At 39.8% G+C, this 26,505-nt stretch overlaps 2 protein-coding genes across 8 annotated transcripts in view; both read left to right on the top strand.

The window, feature by feature from the left end:
- Window positions 1–26,505, top strand: part of Con (Connectin) — a 293,371-nt gene that overhangs the window by 79,239 nt on the left and 187,627 nt on the right. The window lies entirely within an intron of this gene.
- LOC137253333 (collagenase-like) lies at window positions 12,021–13,438 on the top strand. Its single transcript, XM_067790076.1, has 2 exons — window positions 12,021–12,291; window positions 12,411–13,438. Exons 1-2 carry the CDS (start codon window positions 12,023–12,025, stop codon window positions 12,988–12,990), a joined length of 849 nt encoding a protein of 282 aa, XP_067646177.1. The 5' UTR covers window positions 12,021–12,022; the 3' UTR covers window positions 12,991–13,438.

The following is a 26,505-nucleotide window of genomic DNA, read 5'->3' on the forward strand; positions in this document are numbered from 1 at the left end:
AGATGATTTTCTGGTCCTGGTCCACATTTTGGTCGATATCGCGAGAACACCTTCACATATACATCTAAGGGCCACTCGCTTTTAAAACCCTCATTAATACCTTTAATTTGATATCCATATCGTACAAACACATTCTAGAGTCACCCCTGGCCCACCCTAATGGCGATATCTCGAAAAGGCGTCCACCTATAGACCTAATGCCCACTCCCTCTTAAAATGCTCAGTAACACCTTTCGTTTGATACCCATATCGTACAAACATTCTAGAGTCACCTCTGGCCCACCCTAATGGCGATATCTCGAAAAGGCGTCCACCTATAGACCTAATGTCCACTCCTTCTTAAAATGCTCAGTAACACCTTTCGTTTGATACACATATCGTACAAACATTCTAGAGTCACCCCTGGCCCACCCTATTGGCGATGTCTCGAAAAGGCCACCTATAGACCTAATGCCCACTCCCTCTTAAAATGCTCAGTAACACATTTCGTTTGATACCCATATCGTACAAACATTCTAGAGTCACCCCTGGCCCACCCTAATGGCGATATCTCGAAAAGGCGTCCACCTATAGACCTAATGCCCACTCCCTCTTAAAATGCTCAGTAACACCTTTCGTTTGATACCCATATCGTACAAACATTCTAGAGTCACCTCTGGCCCACCCTAATGGCGATATCTCGAAAAGGCGTCCACCTATAGACCTAATGTCCACTCCTTCTTAAAATGCTCAGTAACACCTTTCGTTTGATACCCATATCGTACAAACATTCTAGAGTCCCCCTGGCCCACCCTAATGGCGATATCTCGAAAAGGCGTCCACCTATAGACCTAATGCCCACTCCCTCTTAAAATGCTCAGTAACACCTTTCGTTTGATACCCATATCGTACAAACATTCTAGAGTCACCTCTGGCCCACCCTAATGGCGATATCTCGAAAAGGCGTCCACCTATAGACCTAATGTCCACTCCTTCTTAAAATGCTCAGTAACACCTTTCGTTTGATACCCATATCGTACAAACATTCTAGAGTCCCCCTGGCCCACCCTAATGGCGATATCTCGAAAAGGCGTCCACCTATAGACCTAATGCCCACTCCCTCTTAAAATGCTCAGTCACACCTTTCGTTTGATACCCATATCGTACAAACATTCTAGAGTCACCCTTGGTCCACCTTTATGGCGATATCTCGAAAAGGCGTCCACCTATAGACCTAATGCCCACTCCCTCTTAAAATGCTCAGTAACACCTTTCGTTTGATACCCATATCGTACAAACATTCTAGAGTCACCCTTGGTCCACCTTTATGGCGATATCTCGAAAAGGCGTCCACATATAGAACTAAGGATTACTCCCTTTTAAAATACTCATTACCACCTTTCATTTGATACCCATATCGTACAAACACATTCTAGAGTCACCCCTGGCCCACGCTAATGGCGATATCTCGAAAAGGCGTCCACCTATAGACCTAATGCCCACTCCCTCTTAAAATGCTCAGTAACACCTTTCGTTTGATACCCATATCGCACAAACATTATAGAGTCACCCCTGGCCCACACTAATGGCGATATCTCGAAAAGACGTCCACCTATAGACCTAATGCCCACTCCCTCTTAAAATGCTCAGTAACACCTTTCGTTTGATACCCATATCGTACAAACACATTCTAGAGTCACCCCTGGCCCACCCTAATGACGATATCTCGAAAAGGCGTCCACTTATAGACCTAATGCCCACTCTCTCTTAAAATGCTCAGTAACACCTTTCGTTTGATACCCATATCGTACAAACATTCTAGAGTCACCCTTGGTCCACCTTTATGGCGATATATCGAAAAGGCGTCCACCTATAGAACTAAGGATTACTCCCTTTTAAGATACTCATTACCATCTTTCATTTGATACCCATATCATACAAACACATTCTAGAGTCACCCCTGGCCCACCCTAATGGCGACATTTCGAAAAGGCGTCCACCTATAGACCTATTGCCCACTCCCTCTTATAATGCTCAGTAACACTTTTCGTTTTATACCCATATCGTACAAACATTCTAGAGTCACCCCTGGCCCACCCTAATGGCAATATCTCGAAAAGGCGTCCACCTATAGACCTAATGCCCACTCCCTCTTAAAATGCTCAGTAACACCTTTCATTTGATTCCCATATCGTACAAACACATTCTAGAGACACCCCTGGTCCACCTTTATGGCGATATCTCGAAACGGCGGCCACCTATGGACTAAGGATCACTCCTTTTCAAAATACTCATTAACAGCTTTCCTTTGATACCCATATCGTACAAACATATTCTAGAGTCACCCCTGGTCCACCTTTATGGCGATTTCTCGAAAAGGCGTTCACCTATAGAACTAAAGCCCATTCCCTTTTAAAATACTCATTACCACCTTTCATTTGATACCCATATCCTACAAACACATTCTAGAGTCACCCCTGGTCCACCTTAATGGCGATATCTCGAAAGGGCGTCCACCGATAGACCTAAGGCCCACTCCCTCTTAAAATGCTCAGTAACACCTTTCATTTGATACCCATATCGTACAAACAAATTCTAGAGTCAGCCCTGGTCCACCTTTATGGCGATATTCCTAAATGGCGTCCATCCATAGAACTATGGCCTACTCTCTCTTAAAATACTCTTTAATACCTTCCATTTGATACACATGTCATACCACATTCCAAGGTTACCCTAGGTTCATTTTCCTACATGGTGATTTTCCTTATTTTGTCTCCATAGCTCTCAACTGAGTATGTAATGTTCGGTTACACCCGAACTTAGCCTTGCTTACTTGTTTTCTATTAATATAATACTAATAAGATTAAAAACAATCTACCACGTATATAATTTTTTTTTTGACTAATTAAACTCAACTTTTTGCATTCGGACCGTAAGAAGAACAATCGCGATTGCTCAAAAATTCGATCTCTCACGATAAATGCTAAGTTCAACGAACGTTCGTTAAAATATTTTTCGTAGTTGAGAGACCGCAGGCAATAATTTTGTGTATACACATCGAAAACGAACGAGCGTACAAAGCGATCGATCGCGGCGGAAAGGCTGCTGTGAAAAGTTGTTTATCTAGTCTCTCAAAAACGAAAAAGGTATACATATATTGTTTTGCAATCGTTCGTCCTTATAAGTATTTATCGCGAGAAATCGCGAACGTAAAATGAGATAATACGAGAAAATCTTGTTTTTTAGCAATCGCGATCGAATTTTTGCGCACCCTGATTTGAACCGATGAATCTGAATCTATCGACATAAGCTGGCTAGTTGTACCATTGACCAAGCGGTCACCTGTGTTGATATTCACTGTCGTTATATATTTGGCCGTGGTTTTTAGTGTTAAGCTATACATAAGACCTTGCGTTTCCGAAGTTTTGAATAGTCTGACCCGTTCTAAGAGATTAGCATTTTGGCCACTAACGCCAATTCCTTTAACCAAATCTTTCACAGTTGAGAAAATTGCTGTAAACGAAATTTGACTCAGTTTAAGGGCATTATTGTTGGCAGATTCCTCATTTGACCAAAATAAGTCGATTGCTTCGTCAGGAACCTGGTCAGAATTAACGACCCTACTTGCAATCAAAGATATGTCTTCACTGGTCATAGCCCCGGAAGCCATATTATTCAAAGCAATAGCAAACGGTTGATCTCCATGCTGTCTCATTATTTCATTCAACTCATAATATTTAAAGAGCCTCAATAATGGCGAACAGACTAAGACGCTGTAATTATCGCTCGGATTCGGTGAAAAATCCATCTATCGCCTACAGGAGAAAATTGTTTCAAGTCACCAAAAACAATAACAGGTATACCACCAAATGGAATATTACGTTTGAAAATCTGCTTTAGTCTGGCGTCAATAAAGCTAAACATTTGAGCCCCAACGATTGAAATGTCATCTATAGTTATCAACTTCAAATCACATAGTCTAGTATAGATTGAATTGATAATAGCGTTGCTAAGCGGCCGTAATTCTCTATTGGAATGATTCACAGGTAGTGAAAATATAGAATGCAGTGTCAAACCGCCTATCCCAAATGCTGCTTTTCCCGTAGGAGCGCAAAGAAGTACCTTCCAAGAGCTTGGATTTGATCCAGGTACGCGATTAAAACGGTAATTGAGTATACCAGATGATATAAGGCTGCTTTTTCCAACGGTTCACCAAGATCGATCTTAGGAGCATGCTTGAGCCAATACATGTCATGCACGTGAGGTGAGCCCCTTCGAAAATACCTCCATTTTCTTTAAAAAGCTTGAGCAAATGACGATAACGGTAGTCGAAATATCTGATCGAATCAGACCATATCGTTCTTGTGTAGGTAAGTTATTTTTTTATTAAGTTATTAGTCTACAAATTTAACAATGAATCAGACTAAATATAGTATAGTATAAAAACAAAAATATTTGACAACTTAAATATATAATATATACAAAAATTTACTGAAATACTTATGTATTAAATCATTCAAATACAAAGACACACGGAGGTATAGGGGGTTGCACCTTTCATATTTAAGGTAGTAAGTAGGTACTTTTTAATTCTGAAAATAGGATCGCATTAATCTAAGTTTTTTCAGTGATTATTGAAATCATGAAAAATGTCACGAAGTGGGTCATGCATTTCGAAGTTCCAACTGCATGTAATTACACGCAGTTGTTGAAAATATCTAGACGGTCTGACTGGCACGTTGAACTTAATTTCGCCAAGCAGAAATGGGATAGCTATCATCCCTCTTAAGAGTTTTACTATAAATAAGACATTAAGCATCTCCCTACGGCTCTGTAATGTATGCACCTGTAATAGTTTTAACCAGCAGCAGTACGGTGGAAGATTCCTTGACATGTCCCAAGGCAAGTGTTTCAAAGCAAAAAGCAAAAACTGTTTTTGGACAGATTCGAGTTTATCGCAGTGAATTTGATAACATGGGCTCCAGATTATCGAAACATATTTCAATATTGGCCTCGCCAATGATGTAAACAGAGTTTTAGTAACGTGCGGATCATTACACCACCTTTTCACGAACGCCAAAATACCTTTAGCCCTGTTAATGCAAGTTTCCATATGTAACCTAAGGTAAAGCTTAGGGTCCATTGTAACACTTAAGTCAGTGAAGTTGGTGACTTGCTTAATAACATAATCTCCAATCACGTACTCATTGGATTTAAAGGTTTTCCGTGTAAAACACATGAACTTACACTTCGGAAGGTTTAGTGACATGCGGTTAGCATTACACTATACAACTAGGCTGTGCAGATCCAACTGAAGACGTGCTCTATCCTCTGGTGAGTGGATCGGCATAATAAGTTTCACGTCATCCGCATACATCAACGGCTTACAGTGCTTCAAAACACTTGGTACGTCGTTAATGAATAGCAGGAATAACACTGGCCGAAGATGGCTACCTTGTGGAATACCAGAAGTTACATTGATAAATTTGTACCAACAGTTAAATAACTGTTTGTTTACGTTTATTCAAATAAGAAGAAACCCAAGAGAGAAGTAATGGAGGAAAGGCTAACCGGTCGAGTTTGTGTAAGAGTAGAGAATGGGATATTTTATCAAGCGCCTTACTAAAATCTGTGTAAATAACATCAATTTCGCAGTTAGATTAAAATCTATTGGATACAAGGGTCGTGAACCCTAGAAGGTTAGACACTGTTGACTTTCCCTTACAAAATCCGTGCTGTGATAGTCAACTAACGAAGATAGACTAAACGCCAGTTGCTTTGTGACAATCGCTTCGAATAGCTTGGGAATGGCATTGAGTTTAGCTATTCCTCTGTAATTTGTGACACAAGATCTGCTGCCACTCTTATGGAGAGGAATTATAAATGACTCTTTCCACTTCATAGCAAACATCCCTTGCTTCAGGGAGGCATTAAATAAACAAGCTAAAGGTCGATATAAGTATTGTGCACAAGTTTTTAGCACAACTCGCGGAATTTGATCGGGTCAGAAATGTAAGATATTTTCAGATTATCCAGATGCCAAAGAACATCCCCGCACTAATAAAAGGAACTAATGCTGAATTCAGTGTGGACAAACTAAATGTATAATCTGACGGCACCGAATCGGATGAATTAGAATAGTTAGATTTGAAATAATCTGCAAACATATTAGCTAGTATGGCATTATCGCTCGAAGTATGATCTTTAAGCTTCATTGTAGAAGGAAACCCTTTAGTCTTTCTTCTCGAGTTAACGAAACTGTAAAACGCCTTAGGGTTACAAAAAATTTGACTCCTAATCCTACGAATATACACTTTATAAGAACTGCTGTTTAGGGTGTTATATTTATGACGTAATATAGAGTAAGCAGCATAGGCAGTTCTTGTACCAGATAGTTTGTATCGCTTGAACAAACGCGTCTTTTATTTAAGAATTCATGAGCTTAACACCGGCTTATAATAACTGAATTTCAATTATTATGTTTTCTAAGAGAAACTGAAAAGAAAGAAACATTTGCTGGCATACTGCGGTGGAACCACCGTGAATCACATGGTGAAACTGCAGTTGCCTTTAACCATTAGGCTATCCTGCTGGTATTTGTTTTCATGCTTAATTCAGTTTTTCTCATTTCTACACAAACAACGCAATTGAGACATTTTTTCTCTATATTAATTTGTGTGCCATGTAGATTTTGTTTTTTTTTGTAAAGTTCTTCTTCGTTGCGAATGAGAAGTTTTGTAAACTCGGGCTCAGTTTTACATAATTATATATGTTTGTTTAATGGTGTGTTCAGTTTATACTTATATTTAAGAATTCATGAGCTTAACACCGGCTTATAATAATTGAATTTCATTATTATGTTTTTTAAGAGAAACTGAAAAGAAAGAAACATTTACTGGCATATTGCGATGGAACCATTTCGGAAACCGCCAACGTAATCATCATCAGACAAATTTTGTAATGTTATCAAAGGTTTCACCGGGATTCGAACCGTGAATCACATGGTGAAACTGCAGTTGCCTTTAACCACTAGGCTATCCTGCTGGTATTTGTTTTCATGCTTAATTCAGTTTTTCTCATTTCTACACTAACAACACAATTGAGACTTTTGTTTTTTTTCAGATGTTTTAGTACACCTAGCAGTTGATTTAACTGTTGAGGTGTCCGATAAAGGTATGCATTTGTGAAAAATATCGTGGAGCGCATTGTTAAAGTAAGATACGCTCACTTCAATATACCCGTTTTACTCAGGCCAGGTAATTTTTGAAATCTTGCTGATTAGCTCGGACCAATTGGCTTTCCTGAATAGACTCTTCTTCAGAAATACTTCTTGAGTCCACAGTTTTAGCCAAAATAGGCAGTAATTCTATCTAAAGAGATTCAGTGGCAGACAACGTTATAAAAAAGGTTGAAAGACCGAATTTATGAATCATGGCAACTACTTTTTTCTCTGCTTCCCAGTGAGCTGGGGAAGATCTCACATTTAAAATATTTTGGGCCGTAACTCGATTTCTTGCATACAATTTTCGTAGGAAAATGATGTACTATTCTTTATCTGAAGCATTTCTAACTTTTTGTAATTATAGAAAAGCTTAGGAATAGTGCAAGCCCTTCTATCGTAGCAACGAATCTCAGATCGAACAGTCTTGCTGTATTTTTTGTACAAGTTCGCTTCTTTCCAGCGTAAATGCTTGCGAATGACAGTTCCTAAGAGTTGTTATCTTGAATGATATCCACGGGTCTTTGGCTTTCGCCTGGTGCAATAGTCAAAGGATTTATGTCCAGATTTTCTACTGGAATATTATTGAGAAAAGTATCAAGGCCACCTGGATTTATTTCTTCAATTGCAGTTCTAGGGGGATTATTCTCTCCTAAGGCACGAGTAGTCATGCAGATAGACTAAAGTTACATCTGCCGGGTCTTGAAACCTCGATGTTAGGTGTGAAAGCAAAGCATCTAGTAAATTTTGAGCTGCTGTCTATAAATGCAGGAAGATATTATAAAAAACCTCCTTTTTGAGAAAAAGGTTTATGGAGGATATATGCTATAGTGGTCCGATCCGCTGGGTTCCGACATAAATCTGATCGGAAACAAATACTTACCCGCTCACCAAATTTCATCAAGATATCTCAAAAATTGAGGGACAAGTTTGCATTCAAACAGACAGACGGGCATGGCTAAATCAATTTATATCGTCATCCATATACCATTTCATGACAGCTAGAATAATAAAGAATAAGATAATTAAAAAAAAAAAAATGTTAAGTTAAACGGTTAATTGTCTGATCAACGCCCTAGATTGATGATGAGTATGATGACTAGTACCTAGCACCTACCTAATTATTTTCTAGCTTTTAATATTATTATTACTTCATGTAAGTATTGTTTCCATTAAATCCGTTTAACTAAAAAATTTTTTTTTAATTTTTTTATTTTCAAGTTTTTAGTCTTTATTTAATTGCCTATTATTTCTCATTCTATTTAGTTCATTTAGTGATTCATTATTACAGGGACTCTTTCCTGACAATTTGTTACAATCTAAGTCCTCCAAATATGAGCCAAATCGGACATCATAGGTCGCTTCCTATTCATGTATGTATTATGTGTTCCAAATATTGACCAAATCGGACCAGAAAAACGATTTTTTCTAATATCTTTGCGCCACCTAGCTGCGATTTTTTTCATAGGTCGCTTTCATTCTTGTATGTACTATGTGTTCCAAATATGAGCCAAATCGGACCACAAATACGATTTTTGTGAATATCTCGACCCTTGCGCCACCTAGCGGCGAGTTTTTCATAGGTCGCTTTCTATTTTTGTATGTATTATGTGTTCCAAATATGAGATAAATCGGACCACAAATACGATTTTTGTGAAAATCTCGATCCTTGCGCTACCTAGCGGCGATTTTTTTTTCATAGGTTGCTTTTTGTCATTGTATGTATTATGTGTTCCAAATATGAGCCAAATCGGACCACAAATACGATTTTTGTGAAAATCTCGATCCTTGCGCCACCTAGCGGCGACTTTTTTCTTATTATTGCATTGTCATCGGGTTCTGAACTATATTCCAAGTTTCAAGCTTGTAGCTTATCGGAAAGTTACTTAAATTTCAATTACAAAATTCGTTCACAACGGCCGTGCATGCGACCGTGCGGCCTGCCTGTCAAGTCAAGCTAAATAAAACCGTTTAAAAAATGTTGATATTAATTCGAAAAGTTTTAACACTGCACTAAATTTTGTTGTGTATATATACATGTGTATGTTATGAAAATAATTGTCTGCTAAGTTCAAGTCTGACATAAATATTTACAAAAAGCCTTTAAAGGTAATTTTGATAATAGATCTTAACAATTTGACGCAGAACTGAAAAAATAACACTTTCATAAATTTTATTATTTGTTTAAGGCAAATTTGTACAAAATACCCATGTCTAGTTTTCAGCTGTGCTTTAATAAATATATTTCCGAGTTAAAGTGACTGTTATTAATTGTTAAAATTATGTCTGTATTGCAAGTTTCATGGCGGCCACCGTGGTGTGATGGTAGTGTGCTCCGCCTACCACACCGTATGCCCTGGGTTCACACCCCGGGCAAAGCAACATCAAAATTTTAGAAATAAGGTTTTTCAAGCGCTTCGAGTGTATTTCTGCCATGAAAAGCTCTCAGTGAAAACTCATCTGCCTTGCAGATGCCGTTCGGAGTTGTCATACAACATGTAGGTCCCGTCCGGCCAATTTGTAGGGAAAATCAAGAAGAGCACGACGCAAAATGGAAGAGAAGCTCGGCCTTAGATCCCTTCGGAGGTTTTCGCGCCTTACATTTATTTTATTTTAAATCTTATATTTGAATCTACACTGTCTCCACTTTTTTCACGTTTTATACCTTTCACGAATTGGTATATTTAGTTTGTCACGAATCTCAAAATTGTAAGTCCTTAAGAAATACGTGACAGACCCATCGATAAGTATGCCGAAATGATCAGGATGACGAGCTGAGTTCAATTAGCCATGTCCTCTGCTCGTCCCTCTGTCTGTATGTTTGAAGCTTCAATCTGATAAATTGAGGAAGATATGCCAAAACTCACATTTTCTGAAAACTCGATTGTATATGCTATAGTGGTCCGATCCGTCAGGTTCCGACAAATGTCTAATCGGACATATAAATATACCCACTCACCAAATTTATTAAGATATCTCAATAACTGAGGGACTAGTTTGCATACAAACATACAGACGGACATAGCTACATCAACTCAGCTTTTCATCCTTATTGGTGGGTCTATCTCTTCTGCTTTAAGGACTTACAATTTTGAGTATCGTGACAAAGTTAATATAAAATTTCATTTTCATGAAAGGTATAGAAAAGTTGCCCGAAAATGTGTAAATGTAACCGAAAGTTGTTACCAGTTCATGGAAACGTGCTTCTGGGCCCAACGGTTATACTGTCAAGAAAACAAAAAATGCGCAATTAACGAAATTTTGTGTAAACAAGTGCTAATATTATTTTTAAGTTGTTGTATTTTAAAATGGATTCACATTTTGTTGATTTTTCTGTTCAAACAAATTTTAATTGAGCGCGTGAAATTTTGTCTAGTTAGGGCTGTTGAAAACAGTTACCGTTATCTTGCGATTTTTTTGACAGATCTACGGAGGATTTTTGTCAGACAAAGTGTCAGTTAAGCCATAGCCGAAGATGACGAAAACGTAATTAAAAAGATGTAGAAAATAAGAACTCGATAGTTCACCACTTAACTGTTATTTCTAATTGCTGTTTTTATGCACAGGTCCCTTTTTCGTTCTTATTTCGAATCGGTTGGTTTGGTTGTGAAGATGAGGATTTGTTCTATAAGCGAACTTTGGGCATTATTAGTTGTAGTTCTTTTATTTAGCTATATTTTATTAAGTTAACTTGTTAAGAATTAACGAGTGTGAGCACACAAAGAAATATATTTGTACTATGGCACTATTGTGAATATTTGATTACAAGTAACACTGCATTACCGGCAGGTGCTGTCATTCGCCAGGTGGCAGCGCAAGCGCATGTAAGTTTATAAGTGTTTGATTGATAGGATAGCTGATTTATGTTGATATTTGATATGAGACTCTTATATTTGTTGCGCAAGATGCGCACGGGTCCGGCTCGTACTATAAATAAGTAAACAATTTACCAATGTGTTTATCGGTCTAAATTTCCTTAAACGGCAGCAATATAAAGTCGTCGCTTTGTCGCTCCTGCTGTGCTTCGCTCCGGCATTTCAAATTCTTGGAATTAGAAATACATGCTTCATCTTACTCCGCATACGAGTGCGAAACAGTTGGTATGGCTGGATGGGGCCGTACTGTTGCTGATTTTCAGACTTTACAGTTTGCAAATTTTAAAGTAATCTCGAACGAAGCATGTACAGCTGTCTATGGTGAATCTTTCATATATTCTGGTAAAATTGGCACTGCTACTCTCAATAGTATATCTATTTGTACTGGTGATTCTGGTGGTACATTAGTGTTGACAACTGCAAACATTCAAGTTAGTATTGCACCATTTAATACAGCCGAAGGATGCGATGTTGAATTACCAAATGGACATACTCGTGTTCTCCACTGCTTGGATTTGATTAAGGAAAACACAGGGCTTTATCTTTGAAAGTATAACTAAAATAAAATTTTGAAATAATATACATTAAACTAATTAATATGTATTTTTAATTTTAGCATAGCGTCTAATATAAAAATTTTTCCGAAGTAAAGTATAGTTATACTTCTGATTGCCTATTTCCCTTAATCTGTCTCTGAGTTTTTTGTGAAGCTTAATTCTTGCTCTTACTCTCACTGTTCTAGTGTTTCTTGGCCGATTGAAACTTTGGAGTTAAGGTGAAGTATTCGTAATCAACAGAAAATAAGCTCTCGTTTGTTGCGCAGCCAAATATATATAATATTATGACAAAATATTGCAAACTATCCCATAGTACGCTATTAAACTATACTACAAATAAACCGAAATAGCTTATGTTTTAGTCAGTCTGAAATTGCTTGAACAGCAATAACATGAAATCGTTGATAGCTTTGTCGCTCCTACCATGCATCGCCTCGGCGTTCGAAATTCGGGGACCTAGAGACACACAACGTGAACGCTTAGGGTCTATGGTGCAAAAGGTAGTTGTAAGTTCACGTATAACAAATGGTCAAACGGCTACTGCTAATCAGTTTCCTTATCAAGCTGGGGTGTCGGTGTATGATGGTGAAATGTTCCTATTTTGTGGTGGATCTCTTATAAGCAATGAATGGGTGCTGACGGCTGCTCATTGTACTTTAACGTAAGTTTTGAATTATATGTACTGTATGTTTTGGGGTGTGAGACAATTAATAATTTAATCACCCAATAACGTACTGTCTATACGCAATCAGTCAATCTAGTCAATCCTTTCAATTTCAGCGCAATGAATGTGACCGTATACTTAGGCAGCATCGCATGCTATGAAGGCTCCGCACGCCTGACGGTAGACAAATGTAATATTAAAAATCATGCGAAATTCGATACGAAAACTGGAATAAATGATATAGCTTTGATACAAATTCCAGCTGTCAAATATTCAGCTGCCATTCGACCGGTGTCCCTACCAAACTGTGCTCCATGCTACCCCACTTACGTTGATGAAACTGTAGTGGCTTCTGGATGGGGTCGTTCCTCTGATACATCCCCATTGGATTTAAATGCACCTGTTTTAAAGTTCGCCCATTTTAAAGTGATCTCGAACGAAGTATGTGCTAGAACATATGGTACATGGATCGAGGCCGGAAAAATGTGTACTGCCACTGTCAATCGTATTGGATCTTGTGATGGTGATTCTGGTGGCCCATTGGTGTTGGCATCTTCAAATCTTCAAATTGGTATTATGAGTTTTAAACATCACAGTGGATGTGAAGCTGATGTACCAGCTGCACATACGCGTGTAACTTCCTACTTGCATTGGATTCAAACAAATACGGGGATTAGCCTTGAAAGCAATAATTAATTGTGTTTATAATTATAAGTATAAATTATAAAAAATAATTAATCTGACAGGGTTGAGTCATAATGGCAATCTTGAATATATATCTGTGGCTTCCTTGCATGATAGAAAATACCACGTTTCTTCTCGAAGTTTAAGCTCTTAGTGCGCGATAGCTTCTAAAATAACTTGGTCTCAATATAATGCGGATGTCGATTAGAACGTTTTATATTTTAATGGTACCATTCATAATTTATATGAAAAGTGTGTGTCCAAACGTATTTGTTCATTCGATGAATCAATGCAAGCCTGGATCACTAAAGAACTAAAGCCTTTGTATAACAAAAGGTCATTTTACTTTAAATTATATAAGAAGACTGGTTTACATTCGGATTATATTCGATATGCTAAATTGCGTCATAAGTATTTTGAACTTAATAAAAAGTGCTATAAAACATACTTCTGTAAAATGAAAAAGAAAATTATTGGCAACATGTTTTATAGTTTGTAAATTTTAAACTTAGGGTAAGGAGTTTTCTTTACGCTATGGATTTTAAAGATAACATTTCTTACTGTTTTTGTTGTTGTTGTTGTTGTAGCGATAAGGTTGCTCCTCGAAGGATTTGGGGAGTGTTATCGATGTGATGGTCCTTTGCCGGATACAGATCCGGTACGCTCCGGTACCACAAAACCATCAAGGTGCTAGCCCGACCATCTCGGGAACGATTTATGTGGCCACATTAAACCTTCAGGCCTTCATCTGTTCCACATTTATGTCCTGAAGATATTTTATTTCAACTAACTTGTGGAGAATAAAAGCCTGGCTTAGAAGTACAATGACAAAGTCCATAGGCATTCAATGGAAAATCGTTAATTTTCGCACATTTTCAAACTGCACTCCTTATTAATTTTCAATGCTAATATATTTTGAATGTGTACTTAAGTGGAAGAAGTGAAGTGAAGCTCTGCAGTAATCATTATAAGGAGCACCCATCCGTTTTGCATGCTTCCCGATTGCTATATTTCCGGTTATAAGTCCAACCACCAGAGATATATCCCCTCATCAAAGAAGAAGGAGACTTCTTGGTGGTAGCAGTGGTAGCAGGATTCGAGATTGTTCCATCTCACACCCGCATCTCTAAGAAAAATTCCTTTCAAAGTGAGCTTACAGTTCGCGAGCGGCATGTTCAATACCTTTCAGGACGACGAAAGCGGAACGGATGCGCCTCCTCTTGCAAGTTCGTCAGCCATGCCATTGCCCAGAGTGTCCAAGCACCCATACCAGACTGAGGGAAGCTTGCTCAGCGATCTCGTTAAGAGATTTGCGGCATTTTTCTACTGTCCTGGACTTACATGTAGCCGATTGAAGCGCTTTTAGTGCAGCCTGGTTGTCAGAGTAAATACAAATTTTATTATTGCCGTGAACTGGATCAATGGCCTTATTTATAACAGCCACCTCCGCCTGAAAGACACTTCAATGATCGGGTAGGCTAAAGTATAGATTCCACCCTAGTTTAGGTGCAAAGACCCCACTGTTCACCGTTTTATCCAGTTTGGAGCCGTCAGTATATACCTGCAGCCTATCGCTCAGGTCCGGCGGTTCCTTCGACCAATAATCCCTATCCAGGATAACAACTTCGTAATTCATATCGAAAAACACAGTCGGAGCGCAATAGTCCGACGAAGGCGAATGCAGATACTTAAGGATGGCTGCATGGGCAACCACATTGTGTCTACAGCCGGATAACTGTCGCAGCCGTATAGCAGAAAAGGCCGCACATTGCTTGGTCATTAAATTTATTGGCATCACATTAAAAAAGTATCCAGCGCCTCCGCAGGGGTGGTGTGCAGAGCACCCACCACGCAGACTAGAGCACTTCTATGTACTTTCTGCAATATTCGTAGGTAGGATTTTGTATCTAAGCTAGTCCACCAGACCAAAGCCCCGTACAGAAGGATTGCTCTAACCACAGCAAGGTAGAGCCATGGGTAATATCCGGCGATAATCCCCATCTTCGTGCAACAGCTCCCCTACAGCTGCACAGTACCACCGTTGCTTTCACCACACGCTCCTGAGCGTTTTCTTTCCAGGATAGTTTCCAATCAAATATTACTCCTAAGTATTTGGCAGAGGCACTAAGTGTCAAGGTCGTACCCGCTAGTACCCGCAGCTGCAACACAGGTATCTTATGTTTCCTAGTGAAGAGAACCAGTTCAGTTTTGGCTGAATTCACCGATAGACCTTTACTCCTCTTCCAGTTCTCCACCAGTCTCAGCTTAGTTTGCATTAAATCGCATAGTGTCACCTAACTAACAGCGCGAGATCATCTGCACATGCGATTACCTTGCTGCATCCGTCCTTCTCAAGAAGAACCAAGAGCTAACCCCCAGCGGGTTAGGGGGTCAGAATATACCCGCGTTAGGTATGCTTGCCATAAGAGGCGACTAAAATACCAGATTCAAGGGGTTGTGTAGTACAGCCCTTTCAGGTTGCCAGCGCAATATATGGCTTCTCCAAACCTAATTGTCAACCTCACCTATCAGTGGCGAATCCTGATTCATTAACAGCCGAGGCTCTGGTGACCCAGAACTCCTCATGGATCTAAGGGGTAGGAGGGCGGAATGTCCAAGAAGGTCCTTGAATGCCAAGAACTTCTAAATCTAGGAGATAACTGCATTCAAAACGGTCTCTGTGTACTTCCCTTTTATATACGCATGCTACGATGTCGATAACTTTCCCTCCAAGGACTCCCTAAATCTGGAGTCCATTAACCTCTCGAGTGTATTCAGCTGGAAGGATGTCAGACATATCGGTCTGAAGTCTTTAGGAGTCGGGTGACCAGCTTTCCAGCTTTTGGTATAAGGGTGACCCTTGAATCGTTCCAACCCCGTGCAATATGGTTAAGAGCACAAACTCCTTTGAAGATGTTAAAGAACCACAAAGAACTCAGCTCGATTTTTTTCTGGAGTTGTACTGGGGCCAATCCACCCAGCCCTGGTGCTTTGAAGGGCTTAAACGGCATTATAGTCCAGTATGAGTTTCCCTGGAATCATTTCTTCATCACTAGCACCCGGAAAGTGCGTACTCAGGAGCAGGCGAAGGGTGCTCTCTGCCGAATACGTCCATGTCCCATCAGATCCTTGCAGGCATCCAGGGACACACTCCTGAACCTGGATCCCCAGACACCGTCTCCATTTCGCTACAAAACTTCCGCCAGGAGGTCCTCTTCGACGACATTAGCAGTTTCTTATAATCCCCGAGCATCATTTTGTATTCATCCCATTTTTCAGCCTCCCCCGAGGCTTTAGCAAGATTGAATGCTTTCCGACAATTCTTGTGTCGATCGTGTAGGTCCGGGTTCCACGATGGTGGTTTGGTCTTACCCCTAGATTTCTTCCTAGGCCAGGCCTTATTAAGAGCCTCCCCGCATGCCTTCGTATACAAGTGAGCCATATTATCCAGCTATACAGATTTCTGGGGAATATGAACACTAGATACAGAGAGCCTCTTTTGAATCTCCTCACTAAAGATACGCCAATTGGCGTTCGAGCTATCTTGCAGACTAGCTCCGTCGGAGCAGAAACCTCGTGAAGAAAGTAGACGGACGTCAGATGAACATCCGTACCACCGACCATCAATGGCAAAGTTGTAGCATCCTCGTCGCTAAACTGGGGTAGAAAAAGAAAATTTATATCAGATCTTACCAAGATGCAAGCTCTCGGTTTCCCACGTGTGATACCACTTACAAACGCCAACCCTGCCGCCTTCAGCCCACACATCTTATGCTCTACTACCCAAGGCTCCTGGATAAGGGCTATTTCAGCCACGCGACTGGAAAAATGGACCAGCAGCGCAGCATATGCTGTTTTACGATGGTGGAAGTTTATTTGTAGGACTCGCACTAAGCCGAGCACCGACTACCTTCACCACTGTCGAATCGCCGTCTTCATCAGACATTGGCTCCTCTCCAGTTTAAGCAGTGGGTCTGTCCAGCATTTGCGAGGAGAGCGACGACGCATCCCCGCCTAGCGTGTCATCCGTCGGACTGACCTTGTTAGGTTCTGCGTCCTCTTCTTTCTCGCTCTACGCGTTTTCAGGCTCTATCTCCAGCTCCGGATCATAGGCCGCCTTCAAATCGTTGGAGTACATATTAATCTTCACGATGTCACAACCGAATTTAATAGCGCCATCCGCGTGCTCCAAACAAGGAAGTGGCTCCTTGTTGAGCAGGATTATCGCCTGACGCATCGCCCTGGTGCTATGCTCCAGCTTCAGGACTCTCCAACCAGAGCAAGGTAGCTCGGGGTTGAAGATCCTTATGACCTCAAGGACTCCCTCTGGATCATCCTGGGATGGAATCCAGACCCCAGCTTTCGACATAGATGGGATGTCCCTAAAATCTACAGCCATGAGCATCACCCCACGATAGAACTCACCCAATCTAGCCACCGCCTTTCGTATAAGTCGGCTGACCTGTGGTCATCGCAGGCCACCAACTTAACTTGCCCCTAATACCAACCCACCTCTTTGCAAGCAGGTGGGGGTCCAAGTTCCTTCCTTAACAAGGCGACTGAAAAACTGGCCATTTTGGTCCTTATCTAGTCCCATTTATCCTTGAAGACCTGCTCCTTCTCAGGATTAGATCCAAAGACCTCCACAAGGATGCTACTTTTAGCAATGAGGAGCCTTTGACCCTAAACCTCTTGGGAGCATTCTGCGCAACCTCCATCGAACGGTTGCGCTTACCGGAGGCTTGTTCCTTCACCGGAGCAGACTTCTAAAAATAGGGCACTATATATTTCGCCCACTCAATTTCTGCCCCTAACCCCTCAACATCCCTAGGCAATGCCATATAGAGCAAATAATGCCTATGCCTACTGCGCATCTGTGATGGAGGTGGCCTATCCTTCTTTTGGGTGTATGCCGTTGGCGTAGCCGGAGGCAGTCGGGCGGGCGGCTCCCCCGTGCTAGCAGCTCCCCCGGTAGAAAACTGCCTACCGAGAAGTTTACTAGCAGAGGCAGCGGGTCCAGTCGCCGCCCAAAGCCATGGGCCATGTGAAAGACTCCGCCGCCGCCTGAAGCCTTTGCGCACCACCCGCAATAGCCACGCCCCGCCGGAGAGGGGCCCTGCATCACACGAGCTCCCGGATTGATGGGTGTTATCCCTTCCTGCTTTTTACGAGTTCCGGCCTCGTTACAATTATTTTTATTTTGGCTTTTAAACTCCATCACTGAATCCCACGATTTGCGGAGAAGGGCATCGTCCACCCCAGGCAGAGATCCGCTATACCTTGGGTAAGGCCAAAATTACAACTGGGTGTGGCCTGGTTCCTAGAGGCCTCCGTTAGTGACTGGTCTATTTGAGGGGGCCCTCAGCCAGGCTGACCATCGGTATGGCAACACATAACACCACCGGTCCGGCCCCCACATTGATGCCACGTTCAAGAGCCACTACCATATGCTAGAGCTATTAAGGAGCTAAAGCACTAATGGCCTGCGTCCTGAACTCAGCTAACACTCCCCTAGCGGGGTTACTGTAGTGACTATTACCAGCCGGCACCCTCTAGGAGGGTTCAACTCAAGGATTGTCGCCAGCCAGAGGGAGACTAAGAGGTAAAATCTTCTTAAAAGTTATGCAGATTGAGTAAAGTTACGTCTGCTGGGTCCTGAATCCTCGACGTTCGGTGTGAAAGCAACGCATCTAGTAAATTTTGAGCTTCTGTCTGATAAATCCAGGAAGATATTACAAAAAAAACCCTTTTCTGACAAATCGGTGTTATGGAGGATATATGCTACAGTGGTCCGATCCGGTCGGTTACGACATAGGTCTGATCGGAAACAAATACATACCCGCTCACCAAATTTCATAAAGATATCCCAAAAATTGAGGGACAAGTTTGCGTTCAAACAGACAGACGGGCATGGCTAAATCAATTTATATCGTCGTCCATATACCATTTCATGAAAGCTAGAATAATAAAGAATAAAATAATCAAAAAAAAAAAAATGTTAAGTTAAACGGTTAATTGTCTGATCAACGCCCTAGATTGATGATGAGTATGATGACTAGTACCTAGCACCTACCTAATTATTTTCTAGCTTTTAATATTATTATTACTTCATGTAAGTATTGTTTCCATTAAATCCGTTTAACTAAAAAATTTTTTTTAAATTTTTTTATTTTCAAGTTTTTAGTCTTTATTTAATTGCCTATTATTTCTCATTCTATTTAGTTCATTTAGTGATTCATTATTACAGGGACTCTTTCCTGACAATTTGTTACAATCTAAGTCCTCCAAATATGAGCCAAATCGGACATCATAGGTCGCTTCCTATTCATGTATGTATTATGTGTTCCAAATATTGACCAAATCGTACCAGAAAAACGATTTTTTCTAATATCTTTGCGCCACCTAGCTGCGATTTTTTTCATAGGTCGCTTTCATTCTTGTATGTATTATGTGTTCCAAATATGAGCCAAATCGGACCACAAATACGATTTTTGTGAAAATCTCGATCCTTGCGCTACCTAGCGGCGATTTTTTTTCATAGGTTGCTTTTTGTCATTGTATGTATTATGTGTTCCAAATATGAGCCAAATCGGACCACAAATACGATTTTTGTGAAAATCTCGATCCTTGCGCCACCTAGCGGCGACTTTTTTCTTATTATTGCATTGTCATCGGGTTCTGAACTATATTCCAAGTTTCAAGCTTGTAGCTTATCGGGAAGTTACTTAAATTTCAATTACAAAATTCGTTCACAACGGCCGTGCATGCGACCGTGCGGCCTGCCTGTCAAGTCAAGCTAAATAAAACCGTTTAAAAAATGTTGATATTAATTCGAAAAGTTTTAACACTGCACTAAATTTTGTTGTGTATATATACATGTGTATGTTATGAAAATAATTGTCTGCTAAGTTCAAGTCTGACATAAATATTTACAAAAAGCCTTTAAAGGTAATTTTGATAATAGTTCTTAACAATTTGACGCAGAACCGAAAAAATAACAATAATTTTATTATTTGTTTAAGGCAAATTTGTACAAAATACCCATGTCTAGTTTTCAGCTGTGCTTTAATAAATATATTTCCGAGTTAAAGTGACTGCTATTAATTGTTAAAATTATGTCTGTATTGCAAGTTTCATGGCGGCCACCGTGGTGTGATGGTAGCGTGCTCCGCCTACCACACCGTATGCCCTGGGTTCACACCCCGGGCAAAGCAACATCAAAATTTTAGAAATAAGGTTTTTCAAGCGCTTCGAGTGTATTTCTGCCATGAAAAGCTCTCAGTGAAAACTCATCTGCCTTGCAGATGTCGTTCGGAGTTGTCATACAACATGTAGGTCCCGTCCGGCCAATTTGTAGGGAAAATCAAGAAGAGCACGACGCAAAATGGAAGAGAAGCTCGGCCTTAGATCCCTTCGGAGGTTTTCGCGCCTTACATTTATTTTATTTTAAATCTTATATTTGAATCTACACTGTCTCCACTTTTTTCACGTTTTATACCTTTCACGAATTGGTATATTTAGTTTGTCACGAATCTCAAAATTGTAAGTCCTTAAGAAATACGTGACAGACCCATCGATAAGTATGCCGAAATGATCAGGATGACGAGCTGAGTTCAATTAGCCATGTCCTCTGCTCGTCCCTCTGTCTGTATGTTTGAAGCTTCAATCTGATAAATTGAGGAAGATATGCCAAAAATCATTTTTCTGAAAAATCGGTTGTATATGCTATAGTGGTCCGATCCGCCAGTTTCCGACAAATTTCTAATCGGCCATCTAAATATACCAACTCACCAAATTTATCAACATATCTCAATAGTTGAGGGACTAGTTTGCATACAAACATACAAACGGACATGGCTAAATCAACTGAGCCCTTCATCCTGATCTATTCGGTCTGCTTATTGGTGGGTCTATCTCTTTTGCTTTAAGGACTTACAATTTTGACGATCGTGGCAATTTCATTTTCATGAAAGTTATAGAAAAGTTGGCCGAAAATGTGTAAATGTAACCGAAAATCGTTACCAGTTCATGGAAACGTGTTTCTAGGCCCAACGGTTACACTGTCAAGAAAAAAAATGCGCAATTGAGTATAAAAATATCAACGAAATTTTGCGTAAACAAGTGCTAAGATAGTTTTTATGTTCTTGTATTCTAAAATGGATACACATTTTGTTTATTTTTCTGTTCAAACAAATTTTAATTGAACGTGTGAAATTTTGTTTGGTTAGGGCTCTTTTCACCGCCTTCATTTAACGTTATCTTGCACTTTTTTTGACAGATGTACGGACGATTTTTGTCAAATAAAGTGTCAGTTAGCTCTAGCCGAGAATGGTGAAAACGTCATTATAAAGACGTAGAAAATAAGAAGTTTTTAAAACTAAAACTGTAAAAAAAATGTGTGTCGTTTTAAACTGGTTATGTTATATGTGCCAGTTAACGATGATATCTCTATAAGCCCATTCTGTTCTTAAAAGCCGGTTTTTATATAAGCACTTTCCGGTTATTAATGCTGAATCTCATGAATAATATATGGGTGGAAGGCATGAGCGGATATAGGATACCAAATCGGCAACTTTGCTGTCCTCTTATTTCCCTGGTACTGGGCCGACTATGGTTATTTCTTTGGTACTCAATGAAGTTTTCCAAATGACTTATGGATCCATCTGTAGAGACATATTTGGAAAATTCTCAGGTTTGCTAAGATCGATCTTAGGAGCATTCTTGACCCAATACATGCCATGCACGTGAGGTGAGCCCCTTTGTTGGAATTGAATTCGCCAGTAAAAGTGCTCAACAAAATGCTCGTCGAAAATACCTCCATTTTCTTTAAAAAGTTTGAGTAACTGACGATACCGATAGTCCAAATATCTAGGGCATGTGACTGCATCTGATCGAATCATACGATATCGTCCTGTGTAGGTAAATTATTGGTCTCTTCTTCAGATATACTTCTTGAGTCCACAGTTTTAGCCAAAATAACAAGTAATTCTATACAATGAAATTCAGCGGCAGACATCGTTATAAAAAAGTTTGGAAGACCGAGTTAGCGAATCGTGGCAATTGCTTTTTTCTCTGCGTACCAGTGGGCTGGGGAAGATCTAACACCTTTAGGGACCCTATATCCATCGTTATGCTGTATCAAATTTTGAACAAAATTTTCATTTAAAATATTTTGGGCCGTAACTCGATTAAAAAAAAAAATAAAATAAATAAATGTAAGGCGCGATAACCTCCGAAGAGATCTAAGGCCGAGCTGCTCTCCTAATTTGCGTCGTGCTCCTCTTGATTTTCCCTACAAATTGGCCGGACGGGACCTACATGTTTTATGCGGACTCCGAACGGCATCTGCAAGGCAAATGGGTTTTCACTGATAGATTTTCATGGCAAAAATACAATCGTAGCGCTTGCCAAACACTGCCGAGGGGCGACTCCGCTTAGAAAAATTTTCTTCTAATTGAAAAACCTTATTTCTAAAATTTTTATGTTGCTTTTCCCGGGGTGTGAACCCAGGGCATTCGGTGTGGTAGGCGGAGCATGCTATCATCACAACACGGTGGCCGTAACTCGATTGCTTCCTCTAAATTTTCGTAGACAAATCGATGTACTATTCTTAATCAGAAGCAGTTATATCTTCTTGAATTTATAGAAAAACTTAAGAATAGTACAAGCCATTCTATCGTAGCGAGGAATCGCAGATCGAACAATCTTGCTGTATGTATCTGTGAAAGTTCGCTTCTGTCCAGCGTAAATGCTTGCGAATGACAGTTCGTCAGAGTTGTAATCTTGAAAGATATCCAGGGGTCTTTGGCCTTCACCCGGTGCAATAATCGAACGATTTATGTCCAAATTTTCTACTGGAACATTATCGAGAAGAGTCTGAAGGCCACCTGGATTTAGTTCTTCAATTGCAGGTTCTAGGGAGGGATTATTCTCTCCTGGGCAATGACGAAAATTTTGAAGCACGGGTACATCTTCAATAGATTCAATAAGCGGAATTTCTTCATTATCACTAAAACCTCTAACCCACTCTTCGTTAATTTGTGTATTGTGCTCTTGATATAATGGGGTATTCACTAAATATCGCAAGGCTTCCATAATTTTAGCGGGCCGTATGGTATCACTCATATAGTCATGATTATACTCCATACGTCTTCTTAAATGGATTTGGATTACATGCGCTTGATCAAATTATCTTGTTAGGGAAGTAACAATTTCGTTAACTGAAATAGGAATGTTAACAACAGCCCCCTTTTTGAGCCTTGGCCTTGGTATCCCAAGGGCGGATTGCCATAAAAGGTAATCTGGGCATTATTAAGCGTTCCCCTAAAGACGTAAGATCTTTCAGACATTCTGGGTGCTCTGGAAGATCTAACCCATTAGACAAGTACATCTTTGGAAGAGTGTTCCTTTCAACTACGTTTCGGAAAGTAACACAGAATCTATAGCAACCATCTTCAGCGGGAAATTTATCAGATAAAAAAAGGCAGATGCAAAGTCTTGATGACTTTGAGAAGTTAAAATGAAATTTAAGGACCGTACTTGGTACGGAAACCATAGCCCATCACAGCAAACGCAAACCTCTGTTGGTCCCTTCTTAATATTCCAAAAATATGTTTGTCGAAAATCTGGTAGTCCTAATTAATTTACTCTATCTTCGTTCTCCCGACCCTAATTTTCTCTCATTTTCATTTCTTCTATTTTGAAAATTTATTCTATGACGATGTACTCGGAATTGCCTTTGATGTCTTTGTCTACAATTTTCTACACGAGCTCTTCTACGGACTGTTCTACGAGCAAGAGTATTTCTAAGTTGTTCTCGATGTCTATTCGCTGGATTTCTACGGCGGAATCGGTGCTCAGAAGTATCTCTACTTTGCTCGATAGAGCGATTGCAGGAGTTCTCGCGACGTGATCTATGTTGCCGTGTATTTATTATTCGCTCAGCTAACCGAACTTCTGAATTTTCACGGCGAGACCTATGTTCGGAGGTATTACGACTTTACTCTGCAGAGCGAATTTCTAAGTTTTCGCGACGAACTCTATGTTGCCGGGTATCGATTACTCGCTCAGCTGAGCGAATCCCTAGATTTTCACGGCGAGGTCTACGTCCGGAAGTATTTCTACTTTGTTCTATAGTGCGAATTTCTAAGTTCTCGCGGCGGACTCTATGCTGAATTGTGTCTCTATTACGCTCAATAGAGCTTATTTGGGAATTTTCTCGGGGGGTTCTGTGGTCTTACGTGTTTTGAGTTTATGAATGTTGTCTATATTATTCTTCCCCCGAAGAACATGCATTACTCTCCTAGCTGAGACGCGTCTCAGATTACCAGAAAAAAAAATATATATATATGGTTTAATTTAACTAAATATGTAATGTATTTATGTATATAAAATATTTATTAATACATTTTGTTTTACTTAATTCAAAATGTTAGGAATTTTCTGCAATTACAACCGCCTTGTTCCTTTGTCCGCGCTGTAAGCCTTCTTAATGGATTTTGATTTCTTCCTCACGATATTGATAATAACGCCAAAGAACACAAATCACTCCTTTGATAAATATATTCCTTAAAACTTTTTTTTAACGTTTTGAACAAAAAAAACGCGTTTGATTTTGGAGACAAGAAAACAACACGAGTCACTTTCTTCAACAAAAATTTGTGTCATATTACTAACTAATATTCCGTTTTAGCACTCTTTTAATTTACAAATATATTTATTAAAACTTTTTTGGTTTTTATACATTTTGAAAAATGCGCATTTGAATTATTATTTTATTTAACTATTAAGCGTAACTATTAAGCGATCCAACAATACTAAACTAAAATTTCACTTTTCACTCAAACTACTGGGTCGCTCGTCAAACTTTTCCATAAACATTTAGCAGGACAATGGCTACAGAAAATTTCAATTCTCAGTTAACAAAAGCCTGAATTTTTCACTACCCGCTACTATGTAACACATAGTAGCATTGCAGCGATGCGGTTTTAGTTATTGCGGTTTAAGTATAGCGTTCAATAACGCTTTTTAGTACAATGGCACTTGTGTGTTTATGTTTGTTGTTCTTTTATATCTTTATTTTAAAATAAACAGTAGGAAAATCCCCATATCTGAAGGAAAACTGAATTATTACTCGCTCATTGTTGTTAGCATATCCTGTATCCTTTTTGCTTCTTTTAAACGAAAATTAGTTCAGAATAGAACCATACTAGCACACCCGTCAGACGTTGTTCTGCCCTAAATTTGGTCTATATGCATACATTTTAATAAGCTTTTCCCGTCTAATCCTGCCCTCCTCCCCTCTTCACCTTTTCTTAATCCTTTTATTCTCTCCTCCCTCCGTCTTTTTCACTTCATCTATCTCTATCTTCGTCTCACTCTATCTCTTTGTCAGTCTCCTTCCCTCTTTTCTCTTCTCTGAAGTTTTTCCCATTCTTCTTCATTCCTTATTGCTAGTCCCAGAGGGTGGTATGTATTTTGTTCAAGTCCTATTCCGAGTCCTAGTCCCACTCCTAGTCTCAGTCCTAGTCCTAGTCTCAATCCCAGTCCCAGGCCGTCTCTGGTCTACTTCCCGGAAAAAAAGGATCGTAAATATTAATATAGGCAAATTTATATACCAAATTTCAGGCAAATCACATAGGACGTATGTAAATAGGTATGTGGGTATTATTAATTCATGTCTTTATTTCGGCTTCGCATGCATATTTATCAGTTTTGCCAGGTTGATGCGACTAAATCGAATATCACAACGAAAATTACTTCAAAGCTCTCAGCAACAGCTTTCATTTGATATCCATATTACAGACACACTCTAGGGATATCCGGGTCCAGGTTTTGGCCTATATCTCGAGACCCTAGTCATCCAGGGGTATAAAGATTACTCTGTACTAAAGCACACATCAACAGCTTCAATTTGATACCCGTAATGTAAAACCACATCCTGGTGTTACCCTGGTCCACGTTTTGGCCTCAATCTCGAGACCCTAGTCACCAATAGGTATGAAAACTACCCTGTACTAAAGCGCTCGTCAACAGCTTTCATTTGTTATCCATATTCTATAAACACATTCTAGTAGTACACGCGTCCACGTTTTGGCCTATATCTCGAGACCCAAGTCACCCACGTGTACGAAAAATATCCCATATCAAAGTACTCATAAACAGCTTCCATTTGATACCCATATTGGACAAACATATCACAGGATTACCCAAGTCCACGTTTTGATCTCAAGAGCCTAGCCAGAACGAGATAAGCAGTATCCTATCTCTGTCTCCTAGTTCTAAGCTACCCCTCCACTAATTTTCAGCCAAATCTGTTCATCCGTTCTTGAGTTATACATAGTGTAACTAATACCACTTTCTTTTATATATATCAGAGGTCTGCTTTGAGTACTAACAAGTAAGGACGGGACTGTCTTCGGCTATGCCGAAGACTTCATACCTTTCATGAATGGGGCTGAACAATAATCTCATCCCGTTCGTAATCTCCGAATAATCGGATGTATAAGATAAGTAATATCTAGTGAA

The sequence above is a fragment of the Eurosta solidaginis genome, chromosome 5, assembly GCF_040869045.1.
Source record: "Eurosta solidaginis isolate ZX-2024a chromosome 5, ASM4086904v1, whole genome shotgun sequence".
Classification (NCBI taxonomy): Eukaryota; Metazoa; Arthropoda; class Insecta; order Diptera; family Tephritidae; genus Eurosta; species Eurosta solidaginis.

What these genes read in the sequence shown, in the direction of transcription:
- LOC137253333 (XM_067790076.1), top strand. Translation starts at nt 12,023, where the DNA reads ATGAAATCGTTGATAGCTTTGTCGCTCCTACCATGCATCGCCTCGGCG. An exon ending in GCTGCTCATTGTACTTTAAC is followed by an intron (nt 12,292 to 12,410) that starts GTAAGTTTTGAA and finishes TTTCAATTTCAG; the next exon opens with CGCAATGAATGTGACCGTAT.